This window comes from Lytechinus variegatus, chromosome 1 (genome assembly GCF_018143015.1).
Source record: "Lytechinus variegatus isolate NC3 chromosome 1, Lvar_3.0, whole genome shotgun sequence".
In the NCBI taxonomy this organism is placed as follows: Eukaryota; Metazoa; Echinodermata; class Echinoidea; order Temnopleuroida; family Toxopneustidae; genus Lytechinus; species Lytechinus variegatus.
In genome coordinates, this window is record NC_054740.1 from 74,690,569 (window position 1) to 74,711,478 (window position 20,910).

A 20,910-nucleotide genomic window follows, 5' to 3' on the forward strand; every position below is an offset into this window, starting at 1 on the left:
TTCAATTGAGTGTGAACTGATATCCTTGTTCTACAGAAATACCTGGCTCATTGGACACTCATCGCAAGTAAGATTTGTGTCATTTTGGCCACCCCCATATATCTTTTACATTACCTACCAATTAGTCAGATAATGTAATGTTGGTTTGCTAAGAGATCAGAGTAGTATGAGTGTCAAGTTTTTGTTATGCAACTATCGGAAGTGTCTGGTCAACCACTGAAGACAGTCTGTTAGTGTCCGATGATTAAAAAAAATCGATAATTTCACCAAAATCATTTTGGGCATCAAATATTGGTTTTTATGTTAGATTTATATGTATAATTATACCGACTAAAATAGTGCTTTCACTTTTTTATATTTACATCGGGGAAGCCCGAATTTTTTAATGTGGAAGTGAAGGCAAAGCTTTGTAATTTTTAGTTTAATCTTTTTACCTTGTCAATGTATCTAGAATCCTACATACGCCCTGGATAAATTAGATTGCATGAAGAAATTGAATGTTGTGAGAAACCAGTGTTTTGAGCCTCGATGATTTTTCTATGGAGGTGTGGAAATATAATACATAACCAAACAAAGAACATCACTTGGCAAAGAAATGACGTGTATTTATGGTCCCTATGAACATTGTTGCCGTTGCCATCAAATACTATCAGAATATTTGTCAATGACTGGTATTTTCCTGGCTGTCTGGCCTCGACCCTTCCGGCGTTTGTCTTGTCCTTGTGGGTCGGCCTTGGCCTCGGACACAATACTGACACCTTTTTTTATGGATTTACGAGGGAGCAAAGTGAGTGAGAATATGAAATGCGTAGGTAGCCCCTTTAGAAAAAAACATACTTGAACAATTCACTTACTGTTTGTCTTTAAAGGTCAAGTCCACTACAGAAAATTGTTAATTTGAATCAATAGAGAAAAATCAAATAAACGTAACGCTGCAAATCTCATCAAAATCGGATGTGAATTAAAAAAGTTATGACATATTTCAGTTTTGCTTAATTCTCACAAAACAGTTGAATGCAGTTGAATGGGGGGGGGGTGGCGAAAAAATATTTTCATCCATTTCCCCGTCACGGCCGTGCAGATCTGATATTTTTATTTTTGTTTGGGTTGGGAAGGGGTTAGCCCTAGTTAATTTCCATTCTCACAAACAATATATAGAGTACCATGCGAGCGTGGAGCGCGAGCTCAACCATGTCAATTATTTTTGAGCAGCTTTTGTAATCATGAACTAGATGCGTACCTAGGTAAATGTTTAATGCGAGCGCGAGCCAAAAATTTTAATATACTCGCCAGTAAAAAGATTTTTTTTTAAAGACAGTTCGCAGTGACCATAAATAGAAAACATATTTCATCAATCAAAAAAATGTGAGCGTGAAGCGCGAAGTTAGACTTAATATCGGACATTCCATGTATTTTCTTGTAATCTTGAAAAAGGAGGATATTAATTAAGCGGATATTGATTTTTTTTTATATTTTGACTTTAAGAAACTAAACATTTTTGCACGTTTTCGTATAGAGAACAGACTCAAAATCAGCATCATAACCAAAACAGCTGTGTATCTTAATAAACATAATTCGAGCGCGAATTGCGAGCGATTTTTATTTTGATATTTTGACTTGAAAACTAAAAAAATTGTATACATTTTATATAAAAATGAAGGAAAATCTCAGATTCCGCATCTGTTGCTAAACAACTTCTGTATCTCAGGAAACATAATGCGAGCACAAAGTGTGAGCTATTTTTTAGGGGGGTTATATTTTTCTTGAGGAATAAACATTTTTACACGTTTTTTATAGAGAACAAACTTAGATTCCGCACCTCAAATTGAACAAGCTGTGTATCTTAATAAACACAATGCAAGCGCAAAGCGCGAGCTGATATGTATCTATATAGTGACCCAAAAGAAAACTTTGAAGCACTGTCCAAAATGAAGAAAAATTGTGGAGAGGATATGGATCTCACGAAATACATGATGTGAGCGCCAAGTGCGAACTGAGAAATTTTTGAGATTTTGACCTTAAACCGGGACATTCCAATCACTGTCGGTATAAGCGCGAGCTGACAACTTTGACTTAAAAGTAAAAAAAATTACACGTTTTTGAATAAAGAACAAACTCAGATTACGTTATGTTCTTTCATAGTGGGTTCTTCTCAGGACAACACAATAAGTGGCCATTTAGCACATATATATTTAATTAATGTCTGCTTTTAATGTCCCCTATGTTTCACTCTCTGCGCATGCTGCTATATTTTGCGAAGATTAAGCTACTGTCTGTAGTCTTCGTTCAATACCTAACATTTCTCCTCCTTTACTTGGGAGCATACCCCGCCATTTTTAAGACGTTTCACACTGTAGGCACTAATCAGGTGTAATTTTTCAATAAACATAGTAAAAGCATTGCACAGCATTGCATGCTATATAACAAAATAGTCATAACAAACTAAGCAAAACTATGTCATAAAACAATTCCTATGCTAACTTGGTGAATTCTCAACAAATATCTAGAACACTTGGCAAATACTGAATGTAGCAAATACTGTGCCCAACTTACTTTTAGTTTTCATTCTATATATTTATTTTTCAAAATGTGTTACATCTGCAAACGGTACGTATTTCCATAGATCTTACCATTTGCCAACATAGCTTTGAATATCAATTTAATCGTAAGAAGTGCTTTAAAACAAACTTAGTATTAAGTGCAAGCTTCACATTGGAATATGAAACACAGTGGGAAGTGATATGAAAACATTCTGATTCAACTGCAAGGAAGTTAATCTAATTTTCACTCTGTATAATATTGATGTGTTTTCAACAATAATCAATTCTCATACTGATATAATATCCATAACTTGTAATGTGGCTACATACAATATACATGTATACCTTAAGCGGTCTTGACAAGCATCACTAAATTTCAGACTATAGCGTACTTTAATTTGGCTTCATGTTTTCTCTAATAAATAAATCTAAAAATTAAAACATTTTGTGAATGTGTCATTCATAATCTCTGTTCACTTGTGTGACTTTATACCTTATTTATCCACCCTTTATAAATGCAAATATAACTTCAAGACATATTGACTTTTTTCAAACTCATGTTATTTTTCTTTTCCAGTAGATTAACTACCAACCTGTTTAATCATCATGCAATAACTCACTTGCAATTCGTGCTCAGATAAATCTGAATTAAACGTTATCAAACATTTATAACGATAATACCATCTTTGAAGTAGAACATACATTGTTCTAAACAGCTAATTACATGTGTGTTTCTTCAACATGCAACTGTTTGACAGAATTTGCAATCTGCCTGTACCTTTCAACATTGCTATGAACATATTTTTATTCTATGCCACTGTTATTAACCCAAATGTCGTCCATGTTTCCACTCTCTGCGCATGCCTCTCTATGATGCGAAGATGAAGTTACTCTGTTGTCTTCATTCAATATTTAACAGACTCGGCATCTGTAATAATCAGCTGGGAATCTCAATATACATAATGCGAGCACGAAGCGCGAGCTGAAAATATTTCGAAATTTACACCTTAAACTTGGACATTCTAATCAATGTCGGTACAGAGAGCTCCCTACGTTCGCATTTCGAAGAAAAAAAATCGCAATTTAATGATAGCCGTATGCAATTGGAAATTTATCGACAAAGATAATGGCACTCAAAGACCAAGCAAGAACATTATTTTAGCAGTTGGAACAGATCTGCGTGACCCGACAGTTTGTAATTTTCCCGACAGGCGTCAGTCCAAAATCCCAGTCCAACAGCCCTGCACTTGCATAAGAGACAATTGTTAATTTTCCAACATCTCAGACTCCGCATCTTTACCTAATCAAAATCTGGTCTACCCCGTTCCTTGATTTTCTCCTTCCTTTTGTCCTCTATCTTCCTTTCTTAATCTATTTAGTTCTTCCTTCTTCCTTTCTTTCTTCTTTCTTTCTTTCTTTCTATCTTTCTTTCTTTCTTTCTTTCTTCCTTCCTTCCTTTATTCCTTTCTTTCTTTCTTTCTTTGGGGGTGTCGCACCCCCCTCCCTTTAGCGACGGCCCTACATGTAACGATCTGGCAAGTAATATAAACGTATGAATAGGTTACGTAACGGCTTGACAGGTTGAAGACACCCAGCATCAACAAGTTTGTTATTGTGGCAATTTAGATTCAAACTGAACTTGACCTGGACTTGCCCCGTCTAGCAATTCAGATGCTATTTACATGTACATGCATTTAGGTGTATCAAACCGTGCACAAGACATATTTTAAATTTTGGCTCCTGAATTTTTTTTTAAACTGCTTGAAATCAATCTGTAAAATCGGGGGAAAGCCTGCAATAAAATTTCTAATTCCATTATCAATCACCATGATCACGACAAATAAGTGGGAAAGATTGCGTTACACCATTATTGGCCCAACGTTGGTTTTGAATAAGAGTCTTTTAACTTCCGTCCTAAAGTCATTTGAGCGCGCCCAAAAAAATACAGGATTGACAATTAAATTGGCGTTTAACGGAAGTAAACCTATCCCGTCGATCAAATCAATCTCGGAGTAGGAAATTCCCAAAGCAAAGCTTGGGATCCAGAAAGCAACCGATGTTATGTATATGGAGACAAAAGTTATCAGCAAACGGCGATTCTCTTTCAAACGGCGCACGTCTCGTGAACTCGTCACACCGCGGTATAAAAGTGCATATGAGATCCCTGTTAGAGCAAAGACAAATAGGATAAAGCTCGAAACCCACTTGAATCCTCCATCCAAGACGGCGAAAATATGAACTACAAAACCGACCAACCAGGACAACACACAGGCTAAGATGCATCGAGGTGTAGTTACAAGATTTCTAATTCCGAAAGGGTCAACCTGAACGGCCACGTAGCGATAGAAGGCCACTAAAAGAATGTTTAGACTCGCTGAAACTATACTCGATCCCCACGTTGTGAAGAGAAATCGGGGTACCTGTAATAAAAAAAATATATAGAAATTAATATTCTATATATACCTGTATATATTGTATATATATATGTGTGTGTGTGTGTGTGTGGGAGTGTGTGGATTTGTGAGTATGTGTGTGGAAAGCAGGTTTGATAAAATCCCAGCATCCCCATCGCTAAATATTGGAAGGCTCTATTGGTGCATAACTTGGCGAAGCAGGGGGTGGGCAATGGCCCACCCCCTCAGAAATTTTGAAAACCTATGAGGCAAAAAGTATTAACGAAATCCTTCAATTAACTTTCGGCCCTACAAATTGCAAAAGCGCCTCAATTTCAAGCTCGATCGCCTAGCTTTCTTTGTTTTTGCTTTTTTTCAAGTTTACGTGTCCTACCCCCCCCCCACACTTCGCGCTGTTCATCAGTTCAAAAAAATATTAAGACGTTCCGTTTTCAGGGCTGAATTTCCAAATATTTCAGCTCCTCCTTCGCGATCGATGTACTTACTTCCTGTGAAGCGTATACCCTGTTCGTGACTTCATCCAAACATTCCCTGAAATGTCAATTTTCAAGCCAGAATGTCACAAACATGTAAATATTTCACGACGCACTTGCATCGACACGGCCTGTTTCCTAAGTGACATAATTATACACATTAAGAAATATGGGTGTAAGAAAGGTGCAACTTTGTGGAAAAGGGTATACTATACAGGGCGAGTATTCGAGCGTAGTTGCACATTTCACTCGCCACCGCGCCTGCGCAGACCCGCAGCGGGTGGTGAGGGTGGAAGTTTGGACCTTGCGTATTATAGGTACCTGTCATACTTCATACTTATCGATATCAATCATACTTATTTTTCTTGTTCCCGTCTGCGTATGCTAGAGGTTAATAATAATTATCAAACATATCTCTGGGTTCCATTTTGGTGTTTATTATTTAAAAAATAGCCAAATAACCTAGCGACTAGTCGCATGTTTACTTAACTGGTAGCCCCGTAATAGTGATATTCTAGGTTCCAAGGGGGGGGGGCAAAGTGGCTGCAGCAACACCCGGTCAACCAAAAAAAGAGAAAAATGGAAAGGAAAAAAAGAAGGTAAGGAGTGTATATTGGAAAGCAGAAAAATAAAACTATTGGCATAATTCCAAACAGTTACAATGATGCACCTTTTAGGCGCTCCCATCTGGTCTGCACCTTTAATGGTGCGAATTTGTACATATTTTTATAAGTGTGTACATGTATCGAAATTTCCAGTTTACTATTTAAAGGTGTTTAAAGACTTCTCGTTTTCAGTTCTAGTAATATTAATTATGGGGCCTACGCATCGTATACTTTATTATCAAAACAATCAGATAACTATTGACGTCCGCATCATCTGCAAGTTTATAAAATGGAATCTCTATGTCCGTGATAATTCCAAAATGTATTTGAAGTGTCAATGAGAATAAATGTACATCAAAATTAGAAGATATGGGATTCCACATATAAAAAACAATCATGTTACCTTTTCCTAATATTCAAACAAGATCTCTGTATATTGCATTGTCTAATAACACTACTAACCTTAAACTGTAGGATTATTTTACACGCCGTACAGACTTACCTTTCTTGTCATGGAAACAGCCAGTGATATCAGCATGACCAAGGCGGAAAATATATCAATAATTGCCATATTAAATGTAAATATGTTGTGCTGTTTCCTTAGCCTCGGTGAGCAGACAACCAAAAGGATGATAGAACTGTTTAAAAACACTGATGTGGCAGCCACAAGTATATTACATATCTCAATAATGAGTTCTTGTGGTTCCCTTGTACTCACAGTAGATTGAGTGAAAATACCCACTTGGTCAGTTGTGTAGGGAATCATACTCTAAAAAGCGTTTGGATACCTGACAAATAAGCAGTTCGGATGCGATTTAGAATCAAATAATCCCCTATCACGTAATAGTCAGTGCTCATACTTTTTTCCCTTAACGTTTTCTTTCTCTATCGCATGCGAAGACAGGCTTGTTGGTAGGCCTATGTATTTTATGAGTTGTATTTGATAATCATGAGATCCTTGCACATCTTCAAACACTTTAAATCAATATCAGGTCTCACACGATCGCCTTAAATGAGTTACTTCGTAAGTCAAGTCATCACTGCTATCTGACTTAGAATTACTGCCACTGTGCTAAACATTCAACATTAATAAACCTAGAAATGACGTGCACTGACATGATTAATAACCCGACTCATTTATGCCCTGTCGATCATGATGCCAATTGCTTTTAATATTGTAGCTTTCGATACGTTCTTTATATCCAATAGGCTAATCTGTTGATGCATCATTCATTTGTTTAGTATCCACTCTACTTGATAATGTTGATTATTTCGAGAAAATAATTATACCAGGCGTGCTACTCAGTGGGCAGTTCATGGTACCCAATCATTATCACTGATTTGCAGTTTGAAAGGGTTATTAAGTGTTGAAAGAACGCAGAATGCACATCCACTATTAGTCATAGGTAAATTTTTTTTAAAGGATGTTTTTATTGTTATTCTCTTAAATCAAAATACACATTCACATTTCATAAACAAGTTGTACAAATTATTTGTAACATGATTATAAATTACACAATAAATCCATATCCCATATAATTATACAAAATATACATCAAACTTCTAAGAGACCTCATCCTCCCCTTTATGCCAACTCTACATGGAGGGACACCAATTCCCCGTATTATATTCGTGCTTTTTCTGAAAAAAAAGAGAAACACATGTTTTTGTTTGATGGCTTTTGTTTAGTTTTGTGATTTTGTATCTCGCTCTATGTATATACCTCTGCCTCTCTCTCTCCCTTTATATATATATATTCCTTTGATTAAGATTTTCCCATTTCCCTAAACTTAGATACATCTTGCCTCTATCTAACGCCAGCCTTTTTTCTTCCCATTCTACTTCTTTAAATTTCCTTTTAATTTCATCCATGAGTACACCCTTTTCCCTCCCTTTACAATTTCCCAAAGATTACAAAATGATCGACCAAATGTTCCTTTCCTTCATCCTCTAATTCTACACCTACAAGGATTTTATCGAATTATCAATATATATAAAACCAAACAACTTACAATTATTCCAAACCAAAGCATATTCACATTCCAAAAATAGATGGCTATATGTTTCCTCCTCTTTTTGTACAATTACAACAAAGATTATTTTGCGAGATTTTAAAACGAGAAAAGTGATGATTTTGTATAAGCAATGCCTTGCAACATTTCATATTGAAAATCTCTTAATCTGCTGTTAAGAGTACATTGTCTTGGTCTCATAAATATGTGTTCAATCTTTTCATAAGAAAAACTATATTTGTTTTTTACCTTTCGAAAACATCAGGTATTGCGAAGTTACATTTCATAAAATTTACATAAACATTTTTAGATATTAACTCAGCTGTTGATAAAATAGATCGACTTAAAAACAAAGCCGTTGGACCATATAATAAAACAATGTAAAATTAGTGATTGCTTGCAAGCTTTCACTTCAATCAAAACATGCACATCATAAACAATATTGTGCAATTCAGCCTAGAGAAAAATAAAAAAATTAAACCACAGTAAAAACTTAAAATGATTTTGTTATGTTTGAAATAAATTAATGAAGTGATGCATTTCCTTCCATTTTAAAGATAGATTTTATGAACCTTATTATTGGCCTAATCTGGGGTGTTAGCGAGGCACAGGTAAAAAACCAACAACATGAAAACTGAAGTTATGCACACCTAAGAGGCCCATGGTGATGGATTTGAAAAAAAAAACATATACATTCCTGTCATGTTTGTGGCAAACATTCAAATCAGTGAATAAAATCATTCGATAATTTTACTCAAAGTTGGGAAACAAAAGTGTTGTAAAGACGGAAATAATATTGTAGTTCTGTAAACTAATCCTACACCATTATGACCATGATTATTTCCAACTCTCTTGAAATTCTAGATACTGGTATCAGTGTACCGTAGTATTAAACCGTTTGTGATTGATCGCATTAGGAATGGCAAACCTAATTTGTTCTTGGTCAGTGTTTAGGCTAAAACACATCTAATATTTACCTTAATTCACAAATGCTCTTTTCTGACTGAATGCAAATTTTATGTTTCAAAAGCTAAGATTACCAAAACAGTGCTTTTATCAAATTAACAAAATTATGTAAATGAATGATTTCTCCAACAACAAATATTCATCTTGTAAAGAATTGAATATTCATTATTTGTTATTTCCAAATCTAAGGCCTACTTTTCAGTTAAAAGAGAACTTAATTAATTCTTTCGCACCTAATTAGTCCTCAAGCCTAAACAACTTCCATGATACTGAATGGCGCAACGCGACTTCCCCAGATACATTGCCTCACTGCAGTCTTGAATTCGTTTGATCTTAACCAGTAAATTACAGGATTCACAGTCATATTGGAGTTATACAAAGCTACTAAGATATCCTTTGTAGTCATAACATGATTTTCGACTAACCCAGCAAAACATATCGGTAGGGAGAAAGAGACTGATGTAAGGTAAATAACTGCGAATGTTTTCAACACTCGCCGATTCTCTTTCATCCTCTCACCGCGTACAACCACTCCGCCCTCCATTGATACCGGCCGCGTCAAACCGCGGTAAATCAGCCCATAGCAGATTCCGGTGGACACAAAAACTACAATGTTTGCAATACTTATTTCTTTTCCTATGTTATTCGCTACAAACTCTATGGTAGGAAAAGAGCCGACTACCCATGCCATAAAACAAGCGAAAATACATCTAGGTGTTGTTACGATATTCTTGACTCCAAACGGATCGACCTGAACCGTTACAAAGCGGTAGATGGCCACAAGTAGAATGTTGAGGCCGGATATAACTGTGCAACAACTCCAAATTGCGAAGTACATGCTTCGTACCTGCAATGAAAAACAACGATATAAGTTTAATTCATAAGATTATCAAACGTTTGCAGATTCCTTTTCTCTATGAAGGATGTGTCCTCTTAAACTGCTCTTTAATCAATCAAATTATTTTTCATGCCTTTGAATTCAGTTGGTCTACTTTTTTTTCGATATGCTTTCTCTGTAAACACTTAATTCTAATCCGGTGAATGTTGTTATTTTTCATTTATTTCATTTATTCTTGCTTGTAGGATTTGTTTTAAGAGCCCTCACGACTCTCCGTCAAACGCCCATGCTGCATCCTGTCAAATGGAAATGGTCCTGGATGCAATTTTTTCGCCAGTACTTCTGTACCCGACGGAGGGGGCTGTAGGAACCTTGACGATATAGTAGAGTTTAAATAGTCAAACTACGCCTCAAGAATGCTCATGAAACGAAACGTTAGGTTATATGTATCTGATGTGATGTTTATTAGTGATGCCAGATCGCAGAATGATTGCTAATCACAAAACTTGTCGAACTCGATTGAATAGTCTCAAAGCCCCCTCACACTTGACCGAATGTAGGCGAAGGGTGACGAATGGGAAAATGCACGAAATGTACGCGAATTAAACGAATTCAAATAAAATCTCCGTCAAATCATTCGATCAGTAACTATTGTCAAATTTTATCAACAAAAGGTAAGCGAATGATAAATGTGACATGCAAAGGATATCGCTTTTTTGGTTCACCTCTGAAAAAAATTGCTAGCGAAGGCGAGCGGAGGGTTGATATAACCCAGTAAGACGAACGAGCAGTGGACAATGGTTTGATATGGCATTGGATTAGAAACGAAGACGAGGGAATAGATTGGGAGTTCTTGTAATTTTTTGTCATTATGTTGCTTTAAGCCCCTTACACCTGACCGAATGTAGGCGGACGAAGGGTGACGAAAGGGAAAATGAACGAAATGCACGTGAATACAACGAATTCAAATAATATTTCCGTCAAATCATGCTATCAGTAACTATTGTCAAATTTTATCAACGAGCGGTAAGCGAAGAATAAGCATGTAATGCAAAGGATATCGATTTTTCGGTTCACCTCTTTAGAAAATTGCGGCCGAAGGCGAGCGAAGGGTTGATATAACCCAATAAGACGAAGGAATAGTGAGCAATTGTTTAATATGGCATGCGACTAGAAACGAAGACGAGGGAATAGATCAGGCAACCTTGTTCGTTGTGTCATCGTGTTGCTTCGTTACGGGTTCTTTCGAGATCGGTCTACTTCGGCAAAAGCGCGAAGAGGGACTATGAGCGATTAAAACACACGAACGATAAACGAACGATTACCGCAGATGCAAATTCAAACAGATGACCAACGATTTTTCAATTCGTCGGGAATTTTTAATATGTTCGAAAATTCCTCGCGAATTTGAATAATCGCAGCTGTTAGTTCAGAAGATGTATGAATCCAAACACGAAGGGTAAATATGATTTACTATCAGTTACCGTTGAAAATGATTTTTAAAATGCCTTTCGCCAACCATCGCAAGGCATATTTCAGGCAATTCGGTTAGGTGTGAGGGGGCCTTAAGTTAGGGTTCGTTCGAGATCGGTCCACTTTGGCAACAGCGCGATGAGGGACTATGCGCGACACACGAACGTGAACGATTACCGCAGACTAAATTAAGAGATGTGATTTCAAACAGATGACCAACGATTTTTCCGTCTTTTCAATAATGAGAGGGGGCCTTTAACGCTTGATTTGACGGAAATTTTCGTTGAATTCGCGGGCATTTCGTTAACTTTCACATTCGTCACCCTTCGTCTGTTTACATTCGGTCAGGTGTGAGGGGCCTTGCGATGGCTGGCGAAAGGCATTTTTAAATCGTTTTCAATGGTAACTGATAGTAAATCATATTTACCCTTCGTTTGGGCTGCGATTATTGAAATTCGCGCAGAAATTTTTAACATGTTTAAAAGTTCCCGACGAATTGAAAAATCATTGGTCATCTATTTGAATTCGTATCTCTTATTTATTCTGCGCTAATCGTTCGTTTATCGTTTGTGGGATATTGGTTATTGTCGCGCATAGTCCCTCATCGCGCTTTTGCCAAAGTGGACCGATCTCGAAAGAAACCTTAATGATGCAACACGATAACACAAACGTACAAGAACGCCCGATCTATCCCCTCGTCTCCGTTTCTAATCGCACGCCATATCAAACCATTGCTCACTGTTCGTTGTCTAATTTGGTTATATCAACCCTTCCCTTGCCTTCGGCTGCAATTAATTCAAAGAGGTGAACCGAAAAAATCATTATCCTTCACAGGTCACTTTTGTCCTTCGCTTACCGTTCGTTAATAAAATTTGACAATAGTTACTGATCGCATGATTTGACGTAAATTTTATTTGAATTCGTTGAATTCGCGTGCATTTCGTGCATTTTTCCATTCGTCACCCTTCGTCCGCCTACATTCGGTCAGGTGTTAGGGGGCTTTAAGATGAGATTGTTAACGAAATGCCAGATCGGCTCTCTTTCCGCACCAGAGGCGATTTTTAATGTATGTGCGTGTGTATGAATTCGCATTAAATTCGTAGGAAGGTCCGCGGATTGCCCACAATTGCCCATTTGACTGGTAATCAGTCAAGAAAGTGGCTGTACCTTATGATCATAATTATCGAACAAGGGAACGGATAAAGGATGGTTTTCCGATAACATTCGATAACAATATCCAGATATTCATATGTTAAAATACATATTTTTCCTTTTCTATTTCTATTTTATTCCCTGTTTTTGAAAAATAATATTATGTAGAGCTCACATTTTTGACAGAATAAATTTAATTTGACCACAAAGTGGAATTCATGTAATCATCATTATTATGGCGAATCCGCTTGTGAATTTTAATTCGATGCCAGCATTCGAGTGACTTACTTTCGAATGTTCGTAGAATATGAGAAGAATTGCTATCAGAGCTGTGGCAAGGTCTATAAGAGCCATGTTTAAGGTAAAAATATTGTGTTGTTTTCTTAGTCTTGGTGAAGCAACAATAATCAGTAGGATGAAGCCGTTCAGAGGTATTGAAACAGCAATTTCAATGTAACGCAGGATATCCATTTCCAAGTAAAGATGGTACTCTCTTTGCGACGAGGTTTCGCCTCGTGTGTCGTTGGAAAACAAGGAAGGCGCGACAGACATTTTTTTAAATTACTTTTACACTTTTTGAACTTGAATTCAGAAGCTCCGTTAGCAAGTTTGGTAAATGTTTCCCCAAAGGAAAGTCAGTGCTCCATTAAGACAGGGTATCCTGTTCACTTATATGGAGCGAACGCATTAAGATGTTGCACGTTGCATTTGGATTATAATTATTGAAACCTCTGAACAGGAAATGGAAAATGCGACTTGTCACTCAGAATTGTCTTTTTTATTAGATATATATATATTTACTAGTAATAACTAAAATGTTCAAGAGACAAGCTGAATGCTCATTTCATAAATGGACATTTATTTTGTGTCAATCATATTTTCATTGAGGAAAGTATTTAAGCCAAATCATACTTCTCCCTGCAAGTGGCAGTAACAGCTGATAATAGTTTATTATTAAGGTATTGCGTGTCTTTTTCTGCGGGCATTATTTCCTTATCAAATGGGGACTGAGATCTGTCTGACATTCATATTTGCAGAATAAATGGCGTTATATTTTTCATTTTTGATGTATGTATTGACACCCTACTGCATTCAATAATAATGTGTTCTGTGCATTGCTTTTCATTACTGCTTTCGTCGTGAATGTAGTACTTGTATTAAACACTGCCTTATGATAAACATTCATGTGTCACTTAGTTTTTTTAGGCATAATTTAAGTTAACGCAATATTTGTTGGTCAAACGATACCTTTTTTATATTTGAAAAGTATATTATCAGGAACTGTCTCATGGTAAAATTTCATCTCTAAATTTTACTTTTTTTCGAAAAATACCGATTTCTGTATTTTACCTCTTTTTTATTTTCTTTTTACTAATTGGTGAAATATTCATTGTCCAAATAGACACTTCGATTGAGTGAATTAGATTGCGTCACCCCACCACATTGACCCTATACTGCTGGAAAGCTTTTCACGTTTCGTCAACATGATGGATGAGCATTTAACTGTTTAATCACTTGTTGCTAGTTGCAGGACAGTGAAAACAAGCAAATAAAACTAGGTAGTTTGTACATTATATCGATAACACATCATTTTTTGTTAATAAATTGGTCATTAGTTATACCTAAATACCGATTTACCACTAAATTGTTAATATTCAGCATTATATTTCGAGAGGACTATGGTTGACGGTGAAGAGTGTTGAACGTGGAATCAGCAATGACACATAAGCACGGTGACGTCACGTCATTGACGCATAAAGGCGAGTCCGCACAAATCTGGATTGCGAATAGCCAGACTTGGTCGAATCGGCGAATAGTGGATCGCTAGCGTGATTTCTTTTCGAGAGTCCTCTTTTTTCTGTCTGTCACGAACAATATGTTATTTGCTTCTTAACGTAAAGCCTGTTACTGCAATACTATGATCAGACGGGCATATTCCACAAAGCCAAGATATAACATTTTACTCTTCACATGTGTAGATCAAATTTTAAAAGTTTTATGTTTCCTTGGCCTTGTCCATGGCCTCAGACGCTAAGTCCTTAGTCTTGACCTTGCGCTCAAAGGTATGAAGTCATTGGCATTTCGTCGTTCGGCCTTGGTATTTCGGAAGTCGGACCTTGGGCTCGGAATGTATTGCCTTGTCCTTGCCCCTTGATCCGTTCATTGGCCCCTGCTTTTCGCCGTTGCGCATAACACCAGTCTTTTTAGACATTATAATATTTAGTCACTATATTCATACTATAATATATATGTGTTTTTTGTTTTACAGGATGTGCGGATAATGAGTTCCCGTGCAGCCATTCGTGTATCCCAATTGAGTTAAGATGTGACACCAAGTGTGATTGTGAAGATGACTGCGCTGATATGAATGGATGCGGTGAGTTGTTGGGGATATTTTTTTTTTTGGGGGGGGGGGGTTGGGTGAGGGAGTGGTTCGTGTTAAGGGGTTGGGTCGTTAAAGGAAAGTAATTGAAAATACTGTATTTTACGGAGCTCCTTTTGGAGCTCAACTTATTATAATTGAGACGAAACAGCCAAATGCACGATTCAAGTCCGAGACGGAAGGGCCATTCAAGAAGAGAGTAGTGTAATCTTTGTCAAAAACTTTCGAATTGACGCAACAGGTTAGTCCTTGTTTCTTTGTAAACGATACATTCGTAATGCTTCGTAAGTTCTGAACCTTTGATTAAATGGAAAATAAAAGAGCACCTAGCCTTTTTTCTTACTCCGGATCTTTAATTTTCGACAATTGCTTGATATGATAGATGTGTTTCCTAGTTATGCGGCAACAATATATATTCTCGCTGGTCGAGAGCTCATTATTCTCTGCGTCGGGGTGCGGAGACATGTCGGTGTATTTGCTCATTGCGGACAGTATATAAAATGAATTCTCTCTGAAAATGTCACTGGATTCTCTACTTTACTAATATCATTTTATTTGCAGTAGACTTGTAGAACTGGTATTACTTTTACTATAAACACCGTTATTCATTCATTCAATCAATCAATCATTCAATCTTTTATCGATTAATCTCTATATTGTTTCATGAGCAATTCATATTAGAAAATTCTTTGCTTTCGTTTTTACGTGTTCTGTAATAAAAAAAAAAAATCATTATCTGTCCAACAGGCTTAGGTTCATTTTTCGATTCCTGTCCACAGATACATTTCCTTGTCAAGCAAGTTACCATAAGTGTTCCAATAATCACTACTGCATACCTCCTCATCTAGTGTGCAATTTCATTGACGATTGCGGAGATAATTCAGATGAAGAAGCATGTGGTAAGTAAACATATATAAATTTTGGACCTATCCCAGCAGAGAGCAGATGATTTCGGTAATATGTTTAGAGATATTTCTAGATTATAATTACATCGGTGGAACTGGAAAAGAAAGGTTTCTCAGTGTAACGGAAATAAAGCTATGGGGATGTAAATGTCAAGTCCATCCAGCAACTTAAAGGGGCCAGACATGGCGTATGGGGCAAAAATATGCGAGCGACTATTTTGATTTTTTTTTCATTTCAAGAAGAACAATTTGAAACAGATTTGGAAATCGGAGAATCGGAAAAAAGCACCATACTTCATTCCCTTTTCCTTCATTTTCTTCTTTCCTCCCCCCCCCCCCTTCTTGGTTTTTGGGGTGTCCACGTATCCCAATCTGTACGCCAGTGCATCAAAAGAAGGCCAATTGATTGGAATTGAGGAAAGAGTAAAGACAAAATATATACCTAGAAATTTTTGACATATGAAAGTTTTGTTTCATTTCATAATTATAGATATTGTAATTTGATGATGATGATGATGTAGCGCACTCAATTTTTTTTGTGTTTTAAGTTTTGGTTTGTAATTTGATGATGAAGGTCAAACTCTTTATTAAAACATCAAATGAAATTTTGTAAATGTTCATGGAACAAAATGCATACAGCATTGTTTCACCTTAATCTGTGGTTTGATTTGTTATATATGATCTTATCTTGCAGCTCACCGAGAATGTTATAAACTAGAATTCAAATGTTCTAACAGGCAGTGCATTAACGCAGGGTTTATGTGTGATGGAAATCCTGATTGCTTTGATGGTAGCGATGAGGCTCGCTGTGATGAAGGTATGTTTTATGATCATGCATGACCATTAAACCAAGTTTTATAGCTGCAAATTGCTATTTTACCCTGTGTAGACCGGGGTATTTGAGATCATATGGGGCTCGCAGTCAAACCCCCCCCCCCCCCAGATCTCCACCGACAATTGGCAAAAAAGGTTATACGTCTTGGAAATAATCTACACATTGTACTTTATTTTATGCAAATTTTATGAATTGATTATGCTAATTCATGCATTAATATGTATGTAAAATCATACGGAATTTGATCTGATCGGGGGCTGGGGGGCTTCAGGCCCCCCCCCCCACCTTTTTATCCAAAACCGTGTACAAAAATGTAAAAATTACCATTGATTGTGGTTTGGTGTATGGTTTGGTGCCCCCCCCCCCTCCTTCCACTTTCAAAACCGTCCTGTTGCCCCTGTAAACAGCATAACTTTTGAGTATTTTTCTAATGTACTTATGATCACATCCAGTTTATTTCAGGCCTTGCAGGCAATAACATAAATTTGTTGTTGATGTATTGGTTAAATATCTTGAAAATTAATTATTTCCCATTCTCCTTAGATCACTACGTTCTTTGTGGGAATGGTAAAAAGATCTACGAACATGAATGGTGTGATCGCAATGTCGACTGTCCAGATAATGAAGCAGATGAACAAAATTGTGATTGTACCGCCGATGAATATAAGTGTCCCAATGGCAAATGCCTCCGGCCATCGGTCAGATGCAACGGAGTCTGTGATTGTATGTCTTGCGAGGATGAAAAAGAGTGCAGTAAGTGACATATGAGGAACGAATATGTAGATTATTTTATGTCACATTACTAGAAACAATCGCATTTTGTCATTTAAAAGCTAGCTATCGTTAATTATCATAGGAAGAATTACATCATAGATAGAGTTAAAGTATACTCACTAAAACGCGTTCTTTTTACTCGTGGCCCTTGCTAACTTGTATCATAATGGGATGAATGGTGAATACAAATTTTGAACATATTTTTTTGGTAATTTAAAGTAGCAGATCTAAAATAATGTGCTCACCTCTTTCGCGACGGTCTCCGTCCAGCATTTGACTAAAACATTGACCGATTTTGTGGATGGGTAACAAGTCGTGGATCACACCAAATGAGTGGTTATATATGACTGGCCATGGTCGCAAATGAACTTAAAGGGATGGTCCGGGCTGAAAATATTTATATCTTAATACATAGAGTAGAATTCACTATGCAAAATGCCGAAAATTTCACCACAATGGGATAACAAATAATAAAGTTATTGAAGTTTAAATTTTAGCAATATTTTGTGAAAAAAGTCGTCATGAATATTCATTATGTGGGCTAATGATGTCACATCTCCACTTTATTTTTTTATTATGTTATTACATAAAATCACATTTTTTTCATTATTTCATACGTGTGTGAATAATATGTCTCGCTCATAAATAAATAAGTTGTAGTAATAAATATCTAATGCGATAAATCAGTTGTAGAGTAGAAATCACTGTGCAAAATGCCGAAAATTTCATCAAAATCGGATAACAAATAATAAAGTTATTGAAGTTTAGATTTTAGCAATATTTTGTGAAAAATGTCGTCATGAATACTCATTAGGTGGGCTGATGATGTCATATCTCCACTTTACGTTTTTTAAATGTTATTACATAACATCACATTTTTTTCATTATTTCATACGTGTGTGAATAATATGTCTCACTCATAAATTAATAAGTTGTAGCAATAAATATCTAATGCAATAAATCAGTTGTTAATCAAATTTTTCTAGTTCTTGGAGGAAAAAATTTGAATAAACCTAATTTCATATAATGAAATACAAAAGAACAAGTGGGGATGTGACATCATCAGCCCACCTAATGAATACTCATGACGACTGTAATATCATGAAGATTTTTCCACATTTTAACATTGGTACAGATCCATTTAAGCAAATGACGATATAACTGTCGGAAAATATTTCCGCTTGAGTGAGCACCACTTCCTTTTGAAAAGTTAGTGAAAAATGATTTGCGCAGAACTTTGAAATAGTTATGCGAATAAAAGTAGACGTTAATCATGAAGAACACGTTGAATTTAGCTAGTAAAATTGATTTGAAGATATCTTCAACCTTTTTAACTTGTTTCCTTTCCCAAAACACTTCGAAGAGTGCATTGCGCCCCACCCCACTGCCCCAAACACCGAGGCCATCGTGACGATATTTGCTTTACACTGAGCTGTGATTTACATGAAATGGCTTAGGCTTGATTTTCATTTTGTTAATCATTGTCAAGCTTGGAAAAGGTGTGGAGAAACAAGTATTAACTAAAAAAATGAAATGTAAACCCACTTTAAATGATAAAAACTTGTCTGATATTAAACTGTTGTTCAGATTCAGTTATGTCCTCAGATCCAGCTGGCACAAAAAGGGTAAAAGGTTGTGCTTACAAAGTGCTGAAATTTCAATTTGGGTGGCAAAATTGTTACAAAATGCTAGAATGTATCTGTTTTATTTCAATTGACTAAAAGTACAAGGGACTGAGAAATGTTTCGCAGGGTAAATTTGATTTCGCCCTTTCCCCTTGACACAGCGTGAAAACTAGCATTTCTACGCAAAAAGATTTATGCGAGCTTTAAATGGACAGTGCTCACTCAAGTGTAACATTCTGTCCAAACTTTTGCTTTCATTGGATAGATGAGACCCAAACCTAAGATTAAAAAAATACCAACATGTTGTATATTTTTTAATTCCCAGGGCTTTTTCAAAGTGTAAACTTGTTTTGATACGCACTGTATATATATATATGATGTGAAATTATTTATTTAGGCTTTTAAAGTCAAAATGGTTTCTCAAGAGTCCCATTCCTAAACCAATGCTTTCTTTATTCATATTTCATTTGACAGCGGATGAAGATATGTGTAATTACGAGACAAATGGGATCCTTTGTGCGATAAAAAACAACAAACCAGCTCCTTGTGTACGGCAGGAATATATCTGCGATGGATACTTTGACTGTCCTCGAAATATGGATGAGTACAACTGCCGTAAGTTCTCTATAATCACCAAAGAACTGGAGGTCATGAATGTTCAAACAAGACGGATCAGTTGGTGATTGGGTAACTCCTTGTGTCCAAGCCTTTGTTCCAAGCTCTCGGTTGAGGATGTAAATCCACTTAAGTTTGTGAAGTCCACCGGCCGAAATATCTAGGTGATATCACACAAAACTTAAGGAACCATGGCTGTACGCAGACTGGATGTTGGGGTCGTTAGACTCTCCTTTTATTCCATAAGTATTATAAGAAAAAAATCCAGATAAAGTGTGCACCTTATCTTTCATTTTCCACTGACAAATACTTGGAAACACTTGATCTCTGCTACGGACATGTTAAAAAAACTAATTGTAGTCTTTTATTTTTCTGAGATAGAAAAAAAAACACTTTAAGATATGCACATTCATTTTTGCACTTTCAGAGATTCCAGGCAAGGTTTCCGGCTTCTGTGACCCAGAGGGAATTAATCCCCATATGATGTGTGATAACAAAGATGGACTCGACGATCCTCGATGCGTGCCTAGTAAGGTGCTTTGTGACCATTATCGACGACCTAACTGCATGTATGGTTTCGACGAGCAGAACTGTAGTAAGCGTTTTTTGTATTCATTTTGTCTGACCAAGGGATTCTTGAGTGTTGTTTAGTACTGAAGCTTTAAAGTGTTATCGACTTGTCGAGATAACTTACATTGCCAATTTGTTGCCAAGTTAAGTGTCAACATGGCGAGATACGTTTTCTCGCCATGCTTACATAAGAAAGGTAAATCCAATGGGAGAAGAATTTACACAGCGGTGTGGGAAGCTAAAGATCAGCATACACATGCGCGCACACTGTGGATGGTACAATTAGTTCTAGCCATTACTTTCCATTTGTCAACATGACGTGATAACATATCTCACAATGCCCATATACATCCATTCACAAGTCAACCTGGCGTTATAATGTATGTCGCAATGTTGGCATACAACTTATATTTCTACATTGTAAAATAACGCATCTCGCCATTTTGGCATAACAAAGTTATGATGTCGACATGGCAAGATGTATCATCTCACCATTTCGACAAGTAGCTTAAAATAATGTCTAATAGTTTTTTTTCTGGTATTTTGTTGTTATGCATTAAAACAACAACTTCGAAAAGTCCCCTTAACCGTCTGTAGACAACATTTATCTTGCTTGGGCCTGTTCTGAAAATGTCATATTCACGAATATACACGGTGGTGAAAAATAATCATTCTTGTCATTTTCATTCAGCATTATGCAATAAATTTAAAAGATATATGTATTAGTCTG

At 36.4% G+C, this 20,910-nt stretch overlaps 1 protein-coding gene across 1 annotated transcript in view; it reads left to right on the plus strand.

The window, feature by feature from the left end:
• Positions 1 to 20,910, plus strand: part of LOC121422868 (G-protein coupled receptor GRL101-like) — a 77,404-nt gene that overhangs the window by 45,548 nt on the left and 10,946 nt on the right. The window contains exons 4-9 of the mRNA XM_041618099.1: positions 14,743 to 14,850; positions 15,636 to 15,755; positions 16,456 to 16,578; positions 17,140 to 17,349; positions 19,470 to 19,610; positions 20,038 to 20,205. Of these exons, the coding sequence (XP_041474033.1) occupies positions 14,743 to 14,850; positions 15,636 to 15,755; positions 16,456 to 16,578; positions 17,140 to 17,349; positions 19,470 to 19,610; positions 20,038 to 20,205 (870 nt within the window). The remainder of the gene's footprint in view (positions 1 to 14,742; positions 14,851 to 15,635; positions 15,756 to 16,455; positions 16,579 to 17,139; positions 17,350 to 19,469; positions 19,611 to 20,037; positions 20,206 to 20,910) is intronic.